Raw genomic sequence first — 17,418 nt, 5'->3', positions numbered from 1 at the left:
GTTTGCAGGTGGTGAGAGGAGGGAAACCTCCGGGGCTGTGGAGTTCAGGCTCCCAGACCCCCCAGCGCCTGCTGGAGATGAGTGAGCTATGTTCTGTGGGATTGGGTGGGACTTCCTCCGCGTGGGAGGAGCCCATTCTGGCCCGAGCTGTTTTTAAGAATAAATCCCTGGGAGCTCAGCATCGGCAGGGGCCTTGCTGTGCCTCCGATGTGACCAGCGTGCCGCCTTTGCACTTTTGCTGTTGAGTGACTTGTACCACGGGGTCAAGGAAGGGAAGTGTGATTGCTGGCTGGGCATTGTTCTATAATACAGGGTCGCCTGCATGGGCTCAGGCACAGGCCAGCATCCGCAGCCCTACCTGGGAGCCTCATGACGTTCTCGGCAGCCTGGGGGCCTCGTCTTGTGCCACACAGGCAAGCAGACACACCCCCAGGCCGCAGAAGTCACCTGCAGCCCAGTGCCAGCCACTGCTTTCTTGCTTTTCGTGCCATTCACACTGGGGTAGGAATGGCTTTGAGACAAAATGTGACAGCATCACTCAGGCCAGCTTAGATCCTCAGGGTTCCCTGTCTTCCCAGGATAACGTCCAAGGCCCCGGCCTCTTGCCACTGCCCCTTGACCTCTGTCCTCTGCCCTAGGCCCATGCAGGTCCCTGACTCGTCCTGCCCTGGGGCCCTCTCTCCAGGCAGGACTCCCTCCCAGCCCCTTGCTGGCCCTGCCCTGCCTCTCCCCAGGGAGGCCCTGAGGCTCTCCCCCAATATGATCAGTCAAGCAGCGCCCCGTGTGGTCGGCCGAGCTGCCATTCCTGCCACTACCACTCTTCCCACCCAAGGAGAGAGGCCTGGCTGTGAAAGTCCCAGGGAGGGGTCCGGGGTGGACGGTCTGGGGAACCATGGTGTCAGCCTGAACCTGCACTCAGCCTGAAGCTGAGCCCACCATGGGGAATGTGGCTACCAAGGGCAAGCATGCTTGGCCACAGGCCTGAAGCGGGATCCAGACCGCGGTGGGCTGCTGCGGGCGTTGGTCCATGTTGGCCAGCATCAGCTGCTGTCTGGGGATCTTACGCTGGGGACGGCCCCTGCACCTGACATCACCTGGGCTGGGACCCCCACCTGGGGCTCCCCTTCTGCACTTGGACACCTGGGGGCCCGTCGGGTCCACGCCTATCCCACTCCAGCCCGTGCCTGTCCCACCCACTCCAGTGAGGCCTCAGCCTGGTGGAGGGGGTGCAGGCTTGCGGGGAGCAGAGCTTCCCACAGGGCTGACCCCATGCACACAAAGCCATGAGTTGCCCCTGCCTGGGGCTTTCTGTTCCCCAGGAAGTCAGAGCCCCCCTCTCCTGAAACCGCCAGGCAGCCCTCACAGGTCCCTTCCCCTCCAGGATCTCTCTGGCACCACCTCCTTCCAGCCGCCGGGTCCGCCTCTCAGGCCGTCTCTCGGGGTGCTGGCCGGACCTGGGACAGGCTGTGCCTCAGTTTCTTCACCTGTGCAAGGGAGGTTGTCGGATTGTTGGGGGAGGGGGAAGCGGACCCCGCCCCCAGGTGCCGCCCGCCCCGCCCCTCCCGCCGGCCGAGGGGCCCATTGGCTGCGGGCGCCGGGGCAGGGCGCGCGGAAAGGAGCCTGGGGCCAGGAGCGCAGGAACCGGACCGTGTCCCGCGGGGCTCTCACCTCCGCCTCCGCGCCCCGACCCGGCCATGCGCGACCTCGGGCTCTGGCTGCTGTGCGCGATGGCGCTGCCAGGTGAGTGGTTCCAGGAAGCCGTCCCGGGCGCGGCGCGGGGCAGGGTGGTTCTTCCCGCAGGAGGCGACGCGGGCCCCGAACCCCTGGCCTGCTCGCACCAGGCACCCTGGCCCCGCTTCGGGCTGGTTCCTGGGAGCCAGGCGTCGGGTGCCCAGTGGTCTCTGGGTGGATACACCTGGGCCGGGGAGGCCGGAGAGGTCGGAGATGAACCTCCTTCAAAGGTGAAGTGTGAGAGGGAAGTCCCGCCTCTGAGCTTGTTAGTGGGGTCGGGGCCAGGCCAAGCAGGACGGCTTCACCTGCTGCGGGAGGTGCCCTGGGTTCCTGGGATTCGCCTGTGGGGCTCCCCACCCCCACTATTTGGCCAGGGAGGGAAGAGAGGGCAGAGGAGCTGGGGCCTGGAGTGCAAGGGTGTGGGCCTGAGGGGACCCATCTCCTGCCTGGGGGAGGTCACGAGGCTGCTGACCCTGGATCCCGCCCCTGCCTCTGGAGTGAGTTGGGCTGGGGTGTGTGACGGAGCTTCAGGCTGGAGACCGGGATGCTTTTCCGCCAGTTTCCTGGGCAGATGGGGGCCGGCTGCTCCCCTGCCGCCTCTCCAGGTTGGAGATGCAGTCATGGAGACACGTCCCTTATTGTTTTTAACGGGAGAAAAGGGTCCTGGGGTTGGTGGTCTCCAAAACTCTGCCCATTGCATGCTGGGTCCCTGCCCTCTGCTCTTGGAAACCAGGAAGTTTCCAGTACTTGGGAGGTGAGCAGCCTCCGGGAGGCCCTTTCTGCTCCCCAGTTAGGTACAACCTGATGATCAGATGAACGGAGGAGGAGATGGAAAGGGTCGGCCGCCGGGGTCCTCCTCCATCTGAGACAGCCTGGAGGCCTGTGGAGTCGCTGGCACCGCAGGGTCTCTGAGCACTGTGTGTGGGTGCTGCAGGACACGGGCCCACCGGCCCTGCCTGGGGGACTCCTGGAGTCTTTTGGGCACAGAGCCCTCACTTGAGTGTTTCTGAGCTATCTGGCGATTTCCCCAGGGGAGGGTCCAGACCAGGAAGGGGCAGAATCTGAGGTACCAGGACGCTGGGAAGGAAACCCCTTTCCCCCCGGCTCGCTTGCCTGCTGACACTCCCTCCCGCAGCGATGGCCCCCAGCCGGCCCTGGGCCCGCGTGGAGCGGTACGAGGTGGTGCTGCCGCGGCGTCTGCCAGGACCCCGAGTCCGCCGAGCTCTGCCCTCCCCCGTGGTGAGTCTAAGCTGGTCTGGGGGTTCCTGACTGGCCCCTGAGCCCGTTTCTATGAAAGGAGCTGTAGCCTACGGGAAGTGGTGAGAGACCAGGTGGACATCTGGGGCTACCCTGTTCAGCTCCAGTCGCCTGGGGCCCATCTCCATTCCTCCCGCCAGCGCTGCTTGGGGTCTCAGGGCCTCCTGGTTCCTTCAGGAACTCTATGTGCCCCCAGAAGGGAGCAGGGGTAGGTTGTGCTGGCCCCGGGCCCCTCCCCAGTTTCACTTGGCAAGGCTGATAAGCCAAATTCCTCTTTGAGCAGTGACGCTGGCTCACCGCAGAGTTGACACACCTTCCTGTGTGTGTGTGGGACGTGGCAGGGGTTCCCCGGGGCTAGGAACTGAGAGTGGCCCCTCCCCCACGGGGGCTGCCCAAGGGTGATTCCTGAAACCTGAGTGGATGGGTGTGCACACATGTACACTGCATGCATGCGTGTGCGTGTTTCCAGGGAGGGCGGCTCCGGCCCCAGCCCTGTCCTTACTTTAGCATCCAGGGAACCTACTACCGACCTGCCCACTGCTCTGGGCTCTCATCCAGCCGGGGACACAGCTAAGGCTGTCCCGGGGCTCAGCAGGCCGCGTCCTAGCCTGCATATGGGGGCTGAAGACGCAGTAGTTGAGGAGGAGGCTCTGCAGGCACCACCAGGTCCGGCAGCTGCTGGGAGGGACGGGGCCTGGAGGCAGACAGCTGCCACTGGAGGGGCCTGTGCGTGCTCTCCCTACCTCCCACCTCCTTTGCTGCCTGGCTGAGGCTGTGTCTCCCCCACCTTATGCTTTCTTGGGGAAGGGGCATTGTTACCCATGTGTGGTCAGATGGGGAAACTGAGGCCTGGGAGGACCGAGGAGCACTGTGTCCTTCCTGTCCACCCAAGTGCTGGGCTCTGCTGGTCCCTTCCAGCACAGCCCCACCCCCACCCCCCACCTTCCACCCTCTACCCTGCCTGAGGCTGTGGACCCTCAAGGACGGAGCCTTGGCCTGGGGCTGGAGGCCGGCACCCCTTCCCCATCAGCTGAGCTTCTCTGGCCCCCAGGATTGAGGTGGGCGCAGCCCGGGCAGGCTGCTCACCCGGGACCCTTCCCTCCTCGCTCAGGGCCTGTACCCAGAGAGGGTGAGCTATGTCCTTGGGGCCACAGGGCACAACTTCACTCTGCACCTTCGGAAGAACAGGTGAGTGGGTCTCAGGTCACCCCTCTGCTGGGCCTGGCTCCAGCACACTGGTGTCCTCGGCATCCAGCCTCTGGGCTAGCCTCTGTACTGAGGGGGCCGAGGCAACCACAGCACTTCTTTTTCAGGGACCTGCTGGGCTCCGGCTACACGGAGACCTACACGGCTGCCAATGGGTCCGAGGTGACGGAGCAGCTGCGCGGGCAGGTGTGGGTCGGTCGAAGCAGCTGGGCGGGCAGAGATGGGTTGGGCAGCCCTCCCCGAGCCTGTGGGGCTGTGGGGGCACAGCCTGTGGACCCCTCTCCTGCTTCCCCTGCAGGACCACTGCTTCTACCAGGGCCATGTGGAGGGGCACCCGGACTCAGCCGCCAGCCTCAGCACCTGTGCCGGCCTCAGGTGGGTGCAGCGGACGAACACCAGGGTTCCCGCAGGTGGAGAGGAAGGCCTAAGCCTGGGGCGGGGGGTGGGGAAGGGAGGCGGGGAGGGTGCCTCCTTCTCGCACTCAGGCCTTTGCTGTGGCACAGAGGGGTCTGCTCAGGGGACCCTGCCAAGCCCAAGAGGCTCACCCTCCTGTACCCTGGGGCCTGAAGTCACCTGTCGGGGGCTGCGGGTGGCAGGGTAGGGGGAGCCGTGGGCAACAAACTAGAGCCTCTGGTCCTTCCGGGCAGGACCAGGCCACTCTGAAGCCCACGGCACACCCGGCTCCCGCTCCCCTCAGGGGTTTCTTCCAGGTGGGCTCAGACCTGCGCCTGATCGAGCCCCTGGATGAAGGTGGAGAGGGTGGGCGGCACGCCGTGTACCAGGCCGAGCACCTCCTGCAGACAGCTGGGACCTGCGGGGTCAGTGACGACAGCCTGGGCAGCCTCCTGGGGCCCCGGACGGCAGCCGTCTTCAGGCCTCAGCCCGGGGTGAGCACCCTTGTCTCCCGTGTTTGGCTGGTCCTGCCGGTGTCCGCTTGCCTGACCTGTGAGTCTCCCTGCCTCCCCATGCACTGGGTGCTGCCCACCGTCTGCAGCCTGGAGCAGGCCTGGCCACACTCCCCCAGCACTGGGCAGAGGCTGGACAGTGGCCCCGGGTCCCTGAGGGAGGGTCCAGGCCCTGGGGCTGGGAAGGCTGACTGTCTTCTTGTGGCTGTTCCCAAGGGCTCTCTGCCGTCCCGAGAGACGCGCTATGTGGAGCTCTATGTGGTCGCGGACAATGCAGAGGTGCGCTGGGGGCGGGGAAGGTGGGAGAGCGGCCGGCGGAGGGTGGATGGGGGGTGTGTGGGCTCCAGCCTGAGGGTCTCGTGTCCCCAGTTCCAGATGTTGGGGAGTGAAGCAGCGGTGCGCCGTCGGGTGCTGGAGGTGGTGAACCACGTGGACAAGGTGGGCAGCAGTCCTGGCTGCAGAGGTGCTGGCTGCAGAGGTGCCGGAGCCCCTGGCGGGAGGTGGGGGAGCTTTGCCACGGGATTCGTTCCACCTGCTCTGCCTCTGCCCCGCACCTGTGCCTGGCCCCACCTCACAGCGGGACAGGTGCAGCCTCCGCCACCCACCCTCCCTGCTGCACCTTCCGCCACCCTGCCTGACCCCCAGGACTCCCCCATCTCTCCAGCTATATCAGAAACTCAACTTCCGTGTGGTCCTGGTGGGCCTGGAGATTTGGAATCGTCAGGACAAGTTCCACGTCAGCCCCCACCCCAATGTCACACTGGAGAACCTCCTGGCCTGGCAGGCGCGGCGGCTGACACAGCGGCACCTGCAGGACAACGTGCAGCTCATCACGTGAGCTGGCGGAGTGGGCAGGGTGGGGAGGGCTGGGGAGGGAGGGTGGACAGGGTTGGGGTGGGAGGGAAGTGGGGAGGGAGCCATGTCCAGGGCATCTGTGTCACTCCCACTTCCAGGGGTGTCGACTTCACTGGGACCACCGTGGGGCTTGCCAGGGTGTCTGCCATGTGCTCCCACAGCTCAGGGGCTGTGAACCAGGTGAGGGGGCTCTTGCCCAGGTTTGCCAGGCCGAGGCCAGAGCTGGCTAGGGGAGGGGAAGCCTCGGTTCAGGTCTCTGGAGCAGGCCACTTTCCCTCAGGCCAGGTTTAATGCCTGATTTTATGTTTTAAGGTGGTGTTGGCGGGAAGCTGTGCCAAGTCCTGGGCCCTGGTGGGGTGAGGGTGGCAGGTGTGGGGAGTTGGCCACATGGTTCCTGAGAGCACAGACCCGCCTGCAGGACCACAGCAAGAACCCCGTGGGCGTGGCCTGCACCATGGCCCACGAGATGGGCCACAACCTGGGCATGGACCACGACGAGAACGTCCAGGGCTGCCGCTGCCGGGAACGCTCCGAGGCCGGCCGCTGCATCATGGCGGGCAGCATTGGGTGAGGCGGCCGGGCCCTGCGGAGCTAGGGTATGCTGGAGGTGCAAGGTGGGTGGGGAAGGGGCCAGGCCGCCTCCCTGACGGGGCGCTCCCCACCAGCTCCACGTTCCCCAGGATGTTCAGTGACTGCAGCCGGGCCTACCTGGAGGGCTTTTTGGAGCAGCCACAGTCGGCCTGCCTCGCCAACGCCCCTGACCTCAGCCACCTGGTGGGCGGCCCTGTGTGCGGGAACCTGTTTGTAGAACGTGGGGAACAGTGCGATTGCGGCCCCCCCGAGGTGCGTCCACACCCCGTACCTGCGCCCGTCAGCATGGGGTGCCACGACTTCTGTCCCTTCAGGTCAGGGCCACCACTGCACAAACATGTGGAACTTGGGGCTCCATTGGTGTCCAAAGTGGTCACAGGGAGGGAGTGGCTGCAGAGCACCCCAGTGGTCAGGGGAGGCGGCCGGTCCACCCTGGAGCCTGTCCCGGCCCCAGTGCAGCCTGCCAAGGCCTTTGCCGTCGCCCCAGGACTGCCAGAACCGCTGCTGCAACTCCACCACCTGCCAGCTGGCTGAGGGGGCCCAGTGTGCACACGGTACCTGCTGCCAGGAGTGCGGGGTGAGTGCAGCCTCCCACCAGGGACCCCCAGAGCCCATGGCTGGCAGGTGGGAAGGGACCCTGGGGCGCCAGGGACCAGGCAGCTTGCATGGGCCTGTCCCCGTGGTGAGCTGTTCTCTGTTGGGCCAGGTGAAGCCAGCTGGTGAGCCGTGCCGTCCCAAGAAGGACACATGTGACCTTGAGGAGTTCTGTGACGGCCGGCACCCTGAGTGCCCAGAAGACGCCTTCCAGGAGAACGGCACACCCTGCTTCGGGGGCTACTGCTACAACGGGACCTGCCCCACACTGGCCCAGCAGTGCCAGACCTTCTGGGGGCCAGGTGAAGTAGGCACAGAGCTGACCTGGCAGGGTGGTTACAGGCTTTGCCAGGGCTAACCCACTCCTGGTCCCGCAGGTGGGCGGGCTGCCGAGGAGTCCTGCTTCTCTTATGACATCCTACCAGGCTGCCGGACCAGCCGGTATAGGTGAGCTTCTGAGACCAGATTCCCCTGGGCCCAGGACATGTGGTGTTCCCACAGTAGGGTCAGTGCCAGAAGGTCCTCCACAAAGGAGTCCTGTTCCCATGAGGGTCTGCCCTGGGCCCGTGGACCCAGGCTCAGGCACACTGTGTTGTGGGAGGGACGTGGGTCACTGTGGCCCCCCAGCATGGGCCTGGGCAAGCTGGCCCACAACCTGCCTCCGTCCACAGGGCTGACATGTGTGGCGTTCTGCAGTGCAAGGGCGGGCAGCGTCCCCCAGGGCGCACCAGCTGCATCCTGAACCATGTGTGCCATGCGCTCACCACAGAGGATGGCACTGCCTATGAGCTAGTGCCCGAGGGCACCCGGTGTGGACCAGAGAAGGTAAGTCCCTGGCTCAGAGGCCGTGCCACCCCCCGGGCATCCTGGGCATGTACCTGCAGATGCGTTTCTGGCTTGGCAGCTGCTTGAGGCTGTGGGAACAGAGTTCTCTCCACGCTTCTAGTAGAGACTGAAAGGTTGCTGGGGGATGGGGAGAGACACGCTTCTCAGTTCATGTGATGGCCATCGCCGGCTGCCACGTGCCCCAGGAGGGCCATTTCCTAGGGGCTCTAGGGGTAGGCAGCCGGCGATGGGCTGAAGCACAGCCACCCTGGACGTGGGGACCACAGCCCACCCCCAGCTTACCCCGCGGTTTCAAGGGACACTGGCGGGGGTCCACAGCGGACACCTGAGAGACGCCTTCTACCCCCAGGTTTGCTGGAAAAGACGTTGCCAGGACTTACACGTTTACAGATCCAGAAACTGCTCCGCCCAGTGCCACAACCACGGGGTATGTGTGGTCTCTCGGGACAGCGCCCCTGCACAGAGGCTGCCACTCTGAGGGAGCCAGTGCTGGGGGCAGCTCTGGACATGGGAGCCTGAGGCTGGGGGAGCCCAGTGTGTCCTATCCATGGGGGTCTCAGTGGAGCCCATCTCAGGGCTGAGGCCTGGCCTGGGTGGCCTCCGTGGATGAAACCTGCGTGGTCACCGGGCAGTGGGCAGGGGCTACTTGGAGAGGCCTCGCCATTGGCGCACCCAGGGGGCCCTCAGGGGTGAGTCTGGCCCGGGGCCCTCATGCTGGAGGCGCAGCCCCCACAGCCCCTTGGGGTCCACGCCGGGATTGGCGCTGAGCCCAGCCGTCCCCACAGGTGTGCAACCACAAGCAGGAGTGCCACTGCCACGCGGGCTGGGCCCCTCCCTACTGCGCGAAGCTGCTGACTGAGGTGCACGCAGGTGGGCTTCCCTGGCCAGCGTGGGTAGGGCTGGGGTCCGAGCTCAGAGGGCCCGAATGGAGCCCAGGCAGAAGCCGCAGGCCCGGGAAGCTGGTGGCATTCACAGTGCCGGTTTGCTACCACATCGACGCACAGGTATAGGCAGAGCACAGGTATAGGCAGAGCCTGTCTGCCCCCAGGCCGATGTGAGGGGGGGAGAGCCCTGTCCCAGAGTGGGGGCAGTGGCCGAGGGCAGGGCACAGTGGTGAGCTGAGGCTCCAGTGTCCTCAGCCTGTGTCTTCCAGCCCCTCCTCAGCCCACGGCCCTGAGGCCACCCAGCATTTCCTCCCTGGCGGCCACTGAGCACGTGGCTATCCAGAGCATCAGGCCTCAAAGGCACAGCTGTGCCCATAGCACTGTGGCCCAGGGCCACCCTGCCAAGCTCTCCGACCCATCACTGGAGAGCTGGGAGTCCCAGTGTAAGCTACTGGGTCCTCCCTGAGGGGTCCACAGGGCACAGCCTATGGGTGCTGAGAAAGGCTGTGTCTCTGGGAACCTCCCCGACCCCTGCCTGAGGTCGTGGGCTGCCTGCCTGAAGTGGGGCCGTGTGTCCCACAGCATCCGGGAGCCTCCCTGTCATCGTGGTGGTGGTTCTGGTGCTCCTGGCAGTTGTGGTCACGCTGGCAGGCATCCTCATCTACCGCAAAGCCTGGAGCCGCATCCTGAGCAGGTGAGGGTGGCGGGGACCGTGACGGAGGGTGGCAGGGGCCATGACAGAGGGTGGCAGGGGCTGTGACGGAGGGTGGTAAGTCCTTCCCATGCTCGGCTGCAGGGAAATGTCCCTGCTGCTGGAGGAAGGGCACCCAGCATGGGCCCACGGTGGGCGGCACGGATCCCGGGCTCCTCCATGCCCCGACGTCGTGACGCCCCCCAGCCTGAGCCGAGTTTGAAGGGCCTTCCTGGCTCCACTGGGCCGGTGCTGCTCTGGACTCTGCCATCCCCCGAGGCTAGGGCAGGGGATGGTTTTGGTGGCAGGTTGGGCTTGGAGCAAATCCAGAGAGGCCCGGTGGGGCCCCCACACCCTAGCCCAGCCCCATGAGCACCCCGCCAGTTTCCTGCTGAGCCCCACGCAGCAGGAGACCCCCATGGTGCAGGACACACTGGCCCCACAGCCTGCAAGCATCTCCCGCCCACCTGACTGGGGCCCCCAGGACTTGGAGGGGTGTCCCTGCACCTTCAGGGTCCACCCCATCTCCTGGGCCTGTCTGTCTGTCATGGCTGCGACCTCTCACCCTGCAGCCTCTCAGGGGTCGGCTGGAGCTGGGAGGGACAGACTCGGGGTGTGGTGCTGGGGCCCCGTGGCTGGACACTGACCACGTGCCCTGTGCTTCCTCCCCAGGAACGCGACTCCCAAGACCACCACGGGGCTCTCCAACCCCCTGTTTCACCAGGCTGCCAGCCGCATGCCAGCCAAGCAGGGGCCTCTGGCCCCAACCAGGGGCCCCCAAGAGCTGGTCCGCACCACCCACGCAGGCCAGCCCGCCAGACACCCGGCCTCCTCAGTGGCTCTGAAGAGGCCACCCCCTGCTGTAAGCACCACCCCTGGCGGGTTTGTGAGGCTGAAAGCAGTGTCCAGGCCCCGTCCTGTGACCCCAAGTGCAGCCCGAGGCCAGCAGAGCCCTTTCATTAACTTCACACATGGGCTGGCAGTGGCCCCGAGGCCCAGAGCAGCTGCTGTGGTCATCCTGCTGGGAACACTGAGGCTTTGGGAGTGGGTGCTTCCTGGACCCCTTTGAGCCATGACAGAATCTGAGCTTGAACTTAAACTTGGGGCTCGGAGGCCAGGGAAGCTTCCTGGACTCAACAGAGCCCATCTGAGGACAGTGTCGACAGGCAAATGCTCTCCGGCCCGCAGCTCGAGATCACACCGCTGGGGGAGGAATGGGGTGGGGCCGCACAGACCCCTCCAGCACACATGAGAGGCAGGAACCTCGGATCCTGGAGCTGGGGGTGCTGGAGGGGCACGGGGTGGGGTCCCAACTCTGACCCAGGCTCTCGGCCCTATCTCCTCCAGCCTCCGGTCACTGTGTCCAGGCCACCCTTCCCAGTTCCTGTCTATGCCCAGCAGGCACCAAAGCAGGTAAGCTGTGGTGATTGGGCAGCCAAGCCATGTGAGGGTGTCCAGGCCTTCCTGATGGGATTGGGGTCTGTGCACTGCACCGGGGGCCAGGGATCCCCAGGTGGCCCCCGCTGTACACGGAAGGCTGGTTAGCCCAGCCTCATGAGGACATCAGACTGAAAGGCAGGTCAGCAAGGCCACGGGAAGGCAGGAGCTCAGTCCTGCCCTGCTTTGGGGTGATTTGGGGGTCCTAGGAACTCAGACCTGCTCCGCCCACCAAGCCCCTCCCAGAGCTGAAGCCCTGGCGGAGCAGAGGATGCCCTGGGGCCCTGCAGCACAGACGGGTGGGTGGGGCTCAGGGCAGGGACACGTTGCCACGCTTCCCTTGGGTCTGGGGACTTTGGGGGTTTTGAAAAGATCTCTCAAAACCTGAATCACTGGAGCCCTGGCATGCTGAGGGTTAACTCCCAGGCCTCCACATCCCCCCGGGGTTGGGGTCCTGCCCTGTGCCCTGGCTCCCACCTCTGGGCTAACCTTTGAGCCCTTTTTGGATCCCGTGGGGACAGCTCATTGGCCTCAGCTCTGGGGAACCGCTCTGGCGGCGGGCGGAGAAGGGCCTCGAGCTCCCTTCCTGGGGCCACGGACTCAGCTAGGGCAGCAGAGAGGACCCGGCTTTCTCTCTGGGGCCTGGCACAGGGCCCCAGTGGTGCCATCGAGGCCCACCTGGCATTGCTGGACATTGTGAGCAGCCTCTGTCCTCAGAGAGGGCAGGACGGTGGCGAGCAGGCTGGGGCTGGGGTGGCGCCTGTGTGAAGAGACCCCACGGTGCATCTCCGGGGACCCCCTCCACAGAGGTTCGTGGTCAGCCCCAGGACTGGGCTGTGCAGGGAAGACCTGGGACAGGAGAGCCCTTGCCCTCTGGGTAGAGGCTTTTTTTGGTTAACATTTAATTTTGAACAAATTTTAGACTTACAGAAAAGTTGCAAAAATAGCCTAGAGAATCCTGCATGCCCTTCGCCTGGCCTGCTCCCGGGTCAGCGCCCATGTGACCACAGTGTGTATGCAAAGCCGAGGTGCCACGTCACCCGTGCGACACACTTGGTACCACCCGCTCCCTCTGGACGCCCTTCTCTGGCCACAGGCCCCCCAGGCACTCAGCCCCCGGCCCCCTGCCTGTCCTCAGCTTGCACTTTGGAAGTGTAGCCAGCAGTGTTTTCAGGGTCCCTCAGCTTCGGTTTGTCCCGTTCTTTCCTTGTGTGGATGAGGGCCGTGCACTGTTGGCAGGGGCAGCACTGGTCACATCCTTCCCAGGACACAGCCCAGGCCTGGCCCCACATGCAGCTTCAGTCACGGATGATGTTGACAGGGTGCCTGGTTGGAACAGCGTCCACAGATTTTTCCTTAGAAATCCCCCGTCTTCTTTTTATGGTTAGCAGATGCCTCGGGGAGATACCTTGAGACTCTTTGAACCTTAAACTTGGACCCACTAGTTTTGGCATCCATTGGTGAACATTGGCTGCAACAGTTGTTCTGTGCAGTTTGCGTAATAGTGATTTTCTTTTTTTTCTTTTTTTTTTTTTTATTTGAGACGGAGTGTCGCTCTGTCACCCAGGCTGGAGTGCAGTGGTACAATCTCAGCTCACTGCAAGCTCTGTCTCAGGTTCACGCCATTCTCCTGCCTCAGCCTCGCAATGTAGCTGAGACTACAGGCACCTGCCACCATGCCCAGCTAAATTTTTGTATTTTTTTTTTTTTTTTTTTTTTTTTTAGTAGAGACGGGGTTTCAGTGTGTTAGCCAAGATAGTCTTGATCTCCTGATCTCGTCATCTGCCTGCCTTGGCCTCCCAGAGTGCTGGGGTTACAAACGTGAGCCACTGCGCCCAGCCCTAATAGTAATTTTTCTATTTCTCTCCTTCCTTTTTAACTTTTTATTTGAACTAACTTCAGACTTACACGTGAGTTGCAGAAATAGTCCTAGAAGGGGTCTGGACAGGCAAAACGGGGGCCTGGAGGGGGCAGAGAAATTTCTGGCCAAGGAAGTGATGGTCACCAGGTGTGGCGGGAGATGGGGCAGAGGCTGCAGCGGGAACCAGGCGTGGCGGGAGATGGGGCAGAGGCTACAGCAGAACTATGCAGGAGGGAAGTCACTCACTCTTCACTCGCCCCAGCCTCCCCTGGCTGCTCAGTGGGGTCCTTTGGAAACTGCTGAAAATTGCAAATGCTCAGCCCAGCCAGGCTCCGTGTGACGCAGCCAGGAGTGAGCTCCACAGCTCTGTGTGGTGGACTTCCAGCCTCCCTACCCTGGGAAAGCTGACATGCAAAGAAACACGTGTTTCAGTAGTTAATTATTGGCCTTTGAGCTTCCAAAACCCCACATTCTGGCAATTTAAGAGCTCTTCAGGCCAGGCGCATTGGCTCACGCCTGTAATCCCAGCACTTTGGGAGGCTGGGGCGGCAGGATCACTTGAGCCCAGGAGTTCAAGACCAGCCTGGGCAACATAGAGACCCCATCTCTACAAAAAATAAAAAATTAGCTGGATGTGGTGGCTTGTGCCTGTAGTCCCAGCTACTCAGGAGGCTGAGGCAGGAAGATTGCTTGAACCCAGGAAGAGAGGCTGCAGTAAGCAAAAATCATGCCACTGCACTCCAGCCTGGGTGACAGAGGGAGACCCTGACTCAAAAAAAAAAAAAAAAAAAAAGGAAAAATATTCTTCAAAGATAATATGAGGGTTGGGTAGGGGATGTGGAAGGTGTGGCCGGAGCTGGACTGGGCAGATGGGCCCAGGATGGCGTTTTGCCACTGATGGGCTTTATTCTGTAGGCAGCGGCAGCCAGGAGGGATTTTCTGTAGCAAGCTCAGTGTGGGTGGAGCCTGCAGGCCCCTGGGGGCAGAGCGAGGCCCGTGGGGACCTCCATTCCGGGTCTAGGGAAGGTGATGTCCAGGTTAGGGCTGGGACTGCCTGGGGCACCCATGTCAGCTGTGTCTGTTTCCCTCCCAGGTCATCAAGCCGACATTCGCGCCCCCAGCACCCCCAGTCAAACCTGGGGCTGGTGCGACCAAGCCTGGTCCAGCTGAGGTGAGGCCCCGGCACACACCAGGCGGAGTCCACTGTGCGACGGATGGCATGGCCTCCCCACAGGGCTGCTGGTGGCACTGCTCTGGAGGGGCGGGGTTTTTTCCTCATTATCTGTGGGTAAACTTGGTGACTGTCTGAAAGAAAAGGGAAAGGCATCGGCGGTGGGTGTACTGTGACGTCTGTGCTGCGATCAGGGGGCTTCTTAGCAGACGCTGACCCCAGCTGTCAAGGTGGCTGACTTTCCCCCAGCGACCGCAGGGAAAGACGTCTGTCCCTCTGTGCGCCGTATATACTGCGGCTGCCACAGTTGCCATGGTGTGGATGGGCCATGTTGTTGGTAGATGAACCAAGAATCCACATTTTAAGAAATGTTAAAGGAAGTAAAATTTAGTTGTACCCTTTATATGCCTTTTATAGCAGGTAGTTTTTCAACACCATTTATCTTTTCCTCCTTCCAGAGTGCTGTTGGCCCAAAGGTTGCCCTGAAGCCCCCCATCCAGAGGAAGCAAGGGGCCAGAGCTCCCACAGCACCCTAGGGGGGGGCACCTGTGCCCGTGTGGAAATTTGGAGAAGTTGCAGCGGGAAAACCATGCCTTCCAGCATTCCAGGGTCCAGCTAGCGCCGCTCAGCTCCGGACCCTGACTTTTCAGGCTCAGCTGCTGTTCTGACCTCAGGAATGCATCCACCTGAGAGGCTTCTGCTGTCCAGGCCCTCAGCCACTCCCTTGTCCCCGCCTTGGCCATGCGTAGCCCCAGCTGTGCAGGCAGCAGGCTGGGATGAGCTGTGTACCTGTGGGTGCATGCGTGTGTATGAGTCTCCTGGTGGCCACTGGTCTCCCCCTGTGTTCAGGAGGCCACATACACAGCCCCTTCCGGCCACACCTGCCCCAGTTCTGGGGCCTGCTGAGCGGCTGCCCTGGGTACCCAGTTCCAGGCAGCGCAGATGTGGGGTATCCCCAGAAAGACTCCATCCCAGGACCAGGTTCCCCTGGGTGCTCTTCGAGAGGGTGTCAGTGAGTGGACTGCACCCCAAGTGCCCGACTCCAAGTCCCCTGATCTTGGGGCCTGTTTCCCATGGGATTCAAGGGACAGCCCCAGCTTTGTGTGTGTTTAAGCTTCAGAAGCGCCTTTAGGGAAAGGGCTGCTTGGGAGAGTCAGCTGTCTTGTCTGGTTTTCTTGAGACCGCAGATGTGTGTTCAGCAGGGCTGAAAGCTTTTATTCTTTAATAATGAGAAATGTATATTTTACTAATAAATTATTGACCGAGTTCTGTAGATGCTTGTTAGATCAGCGGGTAAGGGTGGTGGGTTTCAGTTCACGAGATACAAGGGTCGGTGCTTTGTAAAATGTTCTCCCTGGATTTCTCAGGCCCTCCCCAGCGGAACTAAGCAGTCCCGCCCCTCCCCTCCCGCGGATCCAGGAACCTGCGCCCCAGGCGACTTCGCTACGATGAGCGGAGGAACCTGCCCCGCCCCGCCCCGTCTCCCGGCAACGACCGCGCCCCGCCCATTCCGTCCCGTCTCCCGGCAACGACCGCGCCCCGCCCATTCCGTCCCGTCTCCCGGCAACGACCGCGCCCCGCCCATTCCATCTCGTCTCCCGGCAACGACCGCGCCCCGCCCATTCCGTCCCGTCTCCCGGCAACGACCGCGCCCCGCCCATTCCGTCTCGTCTCCCGGCAACGACCGCGCCTCTTCCGGCCCCATCCCGTAGTCCGGGCCGAGTCCCCGCACGTCACCCGCCATGCTGGGCTCGCCGCCAGCCGCCCGCGGCCTCCACGCCTGGCTGAACGCGCTCCCGCTCAGCCACCCACGCGCCGCCTGGCCCGGGACCTCAGCGGCGACGGTGGGCGCGCGTCCGCGAAGTCGTGGAGTCCGTGGGGCCCGGGCGACCTGGGCCTGCGCCCTCGGCCCAGGAGAAGCGGCGAATGGCCCGCGGCGCCCTCCCGACTGCTCGCTGACCCCCCCAGAGTCTGGGGCTGCGAACCCCGCTTCGCCTTTGCTGCCTCCAACTCAGCCTTTCGGATCTGTAGGATCCGGGACTCCAGTGTCCGACCACAGGGCAGGGCTCGCAGCCCACACGCGCCGCAGTAGCCAGCCCGATGCCCACGTTCCCTGTGGGCACCCCCTGGGAGCGTCCCCTGGTGCCAGGCTGGCGCGCCGGCCTTTGAGGAGGTGGCTTCTGCTCCAGGCACCTGGGCAGCACGTCTGAGTGGGCGCCCACGGGGCGGAGGCTGTTAGACGCATCCGGTGCTGCACCGAGGAGGCCTGACATTGGCCATCGACGTCCCCCCAGCCCGTGGCCAAGCCCCTACCCCCATGGGTGCTGCCTCCCGGGTGGTTCCTCCGACGAGAGCCCTGAGCTGATAGCGCCCATTCGTCTCGCAGGCCTGCCAAGCCTCCAGCTCCCTTCAGCACGAAGAATGAGAGCGTTCCGGAGGGGACAGGCCACTGTACTTGCGGGGGTGGGTCCCTGTCTCTCAAGCCCTCCAGCCGCCCATACCTCCCTCCCTCCCGGTCTCCCCAGCCTCCATCGGCAACCCCATTTCCTCCACAGTTGGATTCAAGGCTAGTGTCTGCCCTGTAGTGGGGACCCAGGCGCCAGAGCAGCCAGACCCCAGGGTCCAGCAGCTACTGGAGGACAAGGAGCAGGCGCTGTCCTTTCCGCAGGAGACAGGGTGCAGGCGACCTGGCGCCCTTGTTGCCTGGACACCCTGTGGCTGGGCTGAAGGACTGGGAAACGGAGGGCCTGTGCCGAGCCTTGCAGAGAAGGCATGGCCTTCGTTTTCTCCAGCCCTCCCCAAAATGTAGACATTTGCTGAGTACCTGTGGGCACCAGCTCTTATCACCTGGGGGTGCTGGCTGGCAAGTCTGCTGGCTGCCCTCCAGCCAGAGCCGAACCCCTTCTGGCATCCCCAAATGCACAGAAGACAGCCAGAGAGGCAGGGTCCTGGGCAGCACCTTCCCAGCCAGACTCCACACGAGCACTTAGATATGCAGTGCACACCTGGCCCTCTGCACACACCTGGTTCTCAACAGACACCTGGCTCTCCTTGCACACCTGGCTCTCAGTGCACACGCGGCTCTGCAGTGCACACCTGGTTCTCTCTGGATACCTGGTTCTCAGTGCACACCTCTCAGTGCACACTTGACTCTTCAATGCACACCTGGCTCTCCGTGCACACCTGGTTCTCAGTGCATACCCGACTCTGTGGTGTAAACCAGGCTTGACAGGCTCTGTGGGCCCACGCCTGGCTCTGCAGGTGCACACCTGGCTCTTTGACCAGGGGTCTCCAGTTGTCCTGCGTGCAGGAAGCCCCTTGCCATACCTGCCTCCCCCAGCTCCAGCCATCAGGACCCTTAAGGGATGTTGGATGGGAGCCCTGGCTCC

General features: G+C 63.4%; 1 protein-coding gene across 7 annotated transcripts; it reads left to right on the top strand.

The window, feature by feature from the left end:
• The first annotated feature begins 1,012 nt into the window (after positions 1 to 1,012).
• Positions 1,013 to 15,302, top strand: ADAM8 (ADAM metallopeptidase domain 8). Of its 7 annotated transcripts, none has more exons than XM_030941155.1 (23): positions 1,013 to 1,740; positions 2,867 to 2,970; positions 4,100 to 4,176; positions 4,302 to 4,380; positions 4,493 to 4,569; positions 4,842 to 5,081; positions 5,316 to 5,378; positions 5,469 to 5,537; positions 5,764 to 5,933; positions 6,053 to 6,134; positions 6,373 to 6,521; positions 6,635 to 6,797; positions 7,033 to 7,122; positions 7,252 to 7,441; positions 7,517 to 7,586; positions 7,811 to 7,964; positions 8,335 to 8,412; positions 8,771 to 8,855; positions 9,452 to 9,563; positions 10,233 to 10,422; positions 10,908 to 10,973; positions 13,952 to 14,029; positions 14,488 to 15,302. In XM_030941155.1, the coding sequence occupies exons 1-23, from the start codon at positions 1,028 to 1,030 to the stop codon at positions 14,563 to 14,565; spliced, it is 3,177 nt and encodes a 1,058-aa protein (XP_030797015.1). In that variant the 5' UTR covers positions 1,013 to 1,027; the 3' UTR covers positions 14,566 to 15,302. The 7 variants fall into 7 exon arrangements, with proteins under 7 accessions (XP_030797015.1, XP_030797014.1, XP_030797018.1 ...); XM_030941154.1 differs by having other exon boundaries at positions 6,620 to 6,797; XM_010382747.2 differs by having other exon boundaries at positions 1,528 to 1,740; positions 4,892 to 5,081; positions 6,620 to 6,797.
• Positions 15,303 to 17,418: the final 2,116 nt, after the last annotated feature.

Source organism: Rhinopithecus roxellana, chromosome 11 (genome assembly GCF_007565055.1).
Source record: "Rhinopithecus roxellana isolate Shanxi Qingling chromosome 11, ASM756505v1, whole genome shotgun sequence".
NCBI classification, from domain to species: Eukaryota; Metazoa; Chordata; class Mammalia; order Primates; family Cercopithecidae; genus Rhinopithecus; species Rhinopithecus roxellana.
Note: the sequence above shows the minus strand (reverse complement) of the source record. Positions and strands in the feature narration are given on the sequence as shown.